This window comes from Poecilia latipinna, unplaced genomic scaffold (genome assembly GCF_001443285.1).
Source record: "Poecilia latipinna isolate Pla-1442-1.1 unplaced genomic scaffold, P_latipinna-1.0 Scaffold1166, whole genome shotgun sequence".
NCBI classification, from domain to species: Eukaryota; Metazoa; Chordata; class Actinopteri; order Cyprinodontiformes; family Poeciliidae; genus Poecilia; species Poecilia latipinna.
Window position 1 is genome coordinate 144,701 of NW_015113782.1, and position 1,872 is coordinate 146,572.

General features: G+C 39.7%; 1 protein-coding gene across 2 annotated transcripts in view; it reads right to left on the reverse strand.

Annotated features, from left to right (window-relative positions):
* scube1 (signal peptide, CUB domain, EGF-like 1) overlaps positions 1 to 514 on the reverse strand; it is a 123,679-nt gene extending 123,165 nt beyond the window's left edge. Inside the window, exon 1 of one of the 2 annotated variants that reach the window (XM_015053186.1) lies at positions 252 to 514. In XM_015053186.1, coding sequence (XP_014908672.1) covers positions 252 to 339 — 88 coding nt within the window. In that variant the 5' untranslated portion in view covers positions 340 to 514. The remainder of the gene's footprint in view (positions 1 to 251) is intronic. The other variant, XM_015053188.1, reaches the window with a different exon arrangement.
* Between the last annotated feature and the right edge of the window lie 1,358 nt (positions 515 to 1,872).

Below are 1,872 nucleotides of genomic sequence, written 5' to 3' on the forward strand. Positions count from 1 at the left end.
TTTTTTTTTTTTTTTTTTTTTTTTTTTTTTTTTTTTTTTTTGGTGTTTTTTTTTTTTTTTTTTTTTTTTTTAGAAGTTTATCCTGTTGGAATATGTCTCGCAGTCTGACACTCATATTCCCATCATTTCCTCCTTTAAAGGAAAGAGAAAAAAGAAACCGGTAAAAGGGAAGAAGCCGCCGAAAAGCAGAAAGTCTTAGGGGGGGATCCGAGACGGAGTGATACGGGAGAGGAGAAAGGGGAGCTTCTTACCTGCGAGTCCGACATTCCCCATCACCCTGCAAGTATTTATGAGGAGGATAAACAAACAAACGTCCCGGGAAAAACAAGCGCTCCGCATGCTGACAGGCGATGTGAGGATCCAGCGGGGCTTTTGACGGGTTTCAGACCTGGACTGGCCGCTGGTGTGTGTGCGACTGTGGAAGTTTGCACGTGCATGCGTGTGTATGGATGTGGTGTGAATACGTGTGCAAGCGCGCGCGCGCGTGAATGTGTGTGTGTCTGTGATAGAGGAGGAGGACCGTTTTTTTTCCGTTTTCTTTTTTTTTTTTTTAAAGTGGACTGGCAGCATATGGGGGTGGGAGCGAGGTGGGGATAGGGTCGGAGGGGAGAGAGAGAGAGAGAGAGAGAATGAAGCTCTTTGATTGGTTTGTTCGTGCCGGTAGGAGAGAGAGGATGGAGCGCAGAGTCATTACAAGGAGGTGGGGGATGTAAAAAAAAATGGATATAATAAAGTCAAATCTAAAACATGTATAAGTAAAATTATTAATTATTATTATGAATTATTATTACTTGTAGAATCACCTTTCGCTACAAATACAACTGCAAGTCTTTCAGAGTGACACTGTAACTTTTTCCCCATCAACCCAGAAAACAGCACCCACCCCGTGAAACGGTGGTGGCAGCATTATGCTGCGTACACAACAAAAATCTCTAAGTGTATAAATTAATTGAGTTCAAGTTTGATAGTTTTTAACATTTCTAATTTTGAGCTAAAAATGATCAAATGTGGCCAATTGAAAAAAACAACAAAAGGTAAAGTTGCCTTAAAGGACCCCACTTTTCAAATAATCAACAAGCCGTAGTGTACAGGTATATCTATATATTTATATGCAGTAGAAAATATTGTCAAGTTCCAACTTGCTTTGTTGTAAATTGTTGTGACGTCTCCCAAGAACCTGCCACCCTGGGCAGAGAGCCACATTGCCAACGACAAAAATAAATATTTTTCTAAAATGTGCCTATGTGCTGCCATTTTTTTCTTTTACAAAAGATATAAGGCTTGTGTCAGAACTTATTTCAGGTCTTAGCTACTCTCTGGATGTTTTTATTAAATTGTATTTTTCATTCTTTAAAAAAACGCGTCATGTCCAGAGAAGAACCAGGATGTCTGCAAGGCAGTTAGCAGGCAATAACAGCTCAGGCATCAGAGGCTCAATAAAACCCAGAGCAGAACATTCTGACTCTGAACATTTTCCTAAAACAACAGTGGGACGTTATTTACCATTTCCTCCTAGTTATGAACCTTTTAAAAAAAATATCAAAGGTTTAACGGGGTTTGAAGAAATCTTTCCACACTGACAACAATTCTCAGTGTCAGGTATGCACACAGCGGGCTGCTGCGTCGTCTTTTTCCCAAAATCTCATTTAGCCGCGTACAAAAAGCCAAAAGAAATAAGGAAAAGGCTTGAATTTATGAGTTATAGGAAATACTGGTTTTTCGCTTCTGATTATGATTGATCAAGACTCAGACTCCAGATTTGGAAGGTATTTCTGTGACTCTACCTCTGCATCCCAGCAGGATTTCTTTCTCCTCCATGGTTCTGCTTTTTTCCTGTTTCAATGGTAAATTCAAAGTGTTTCTTGATCAAAA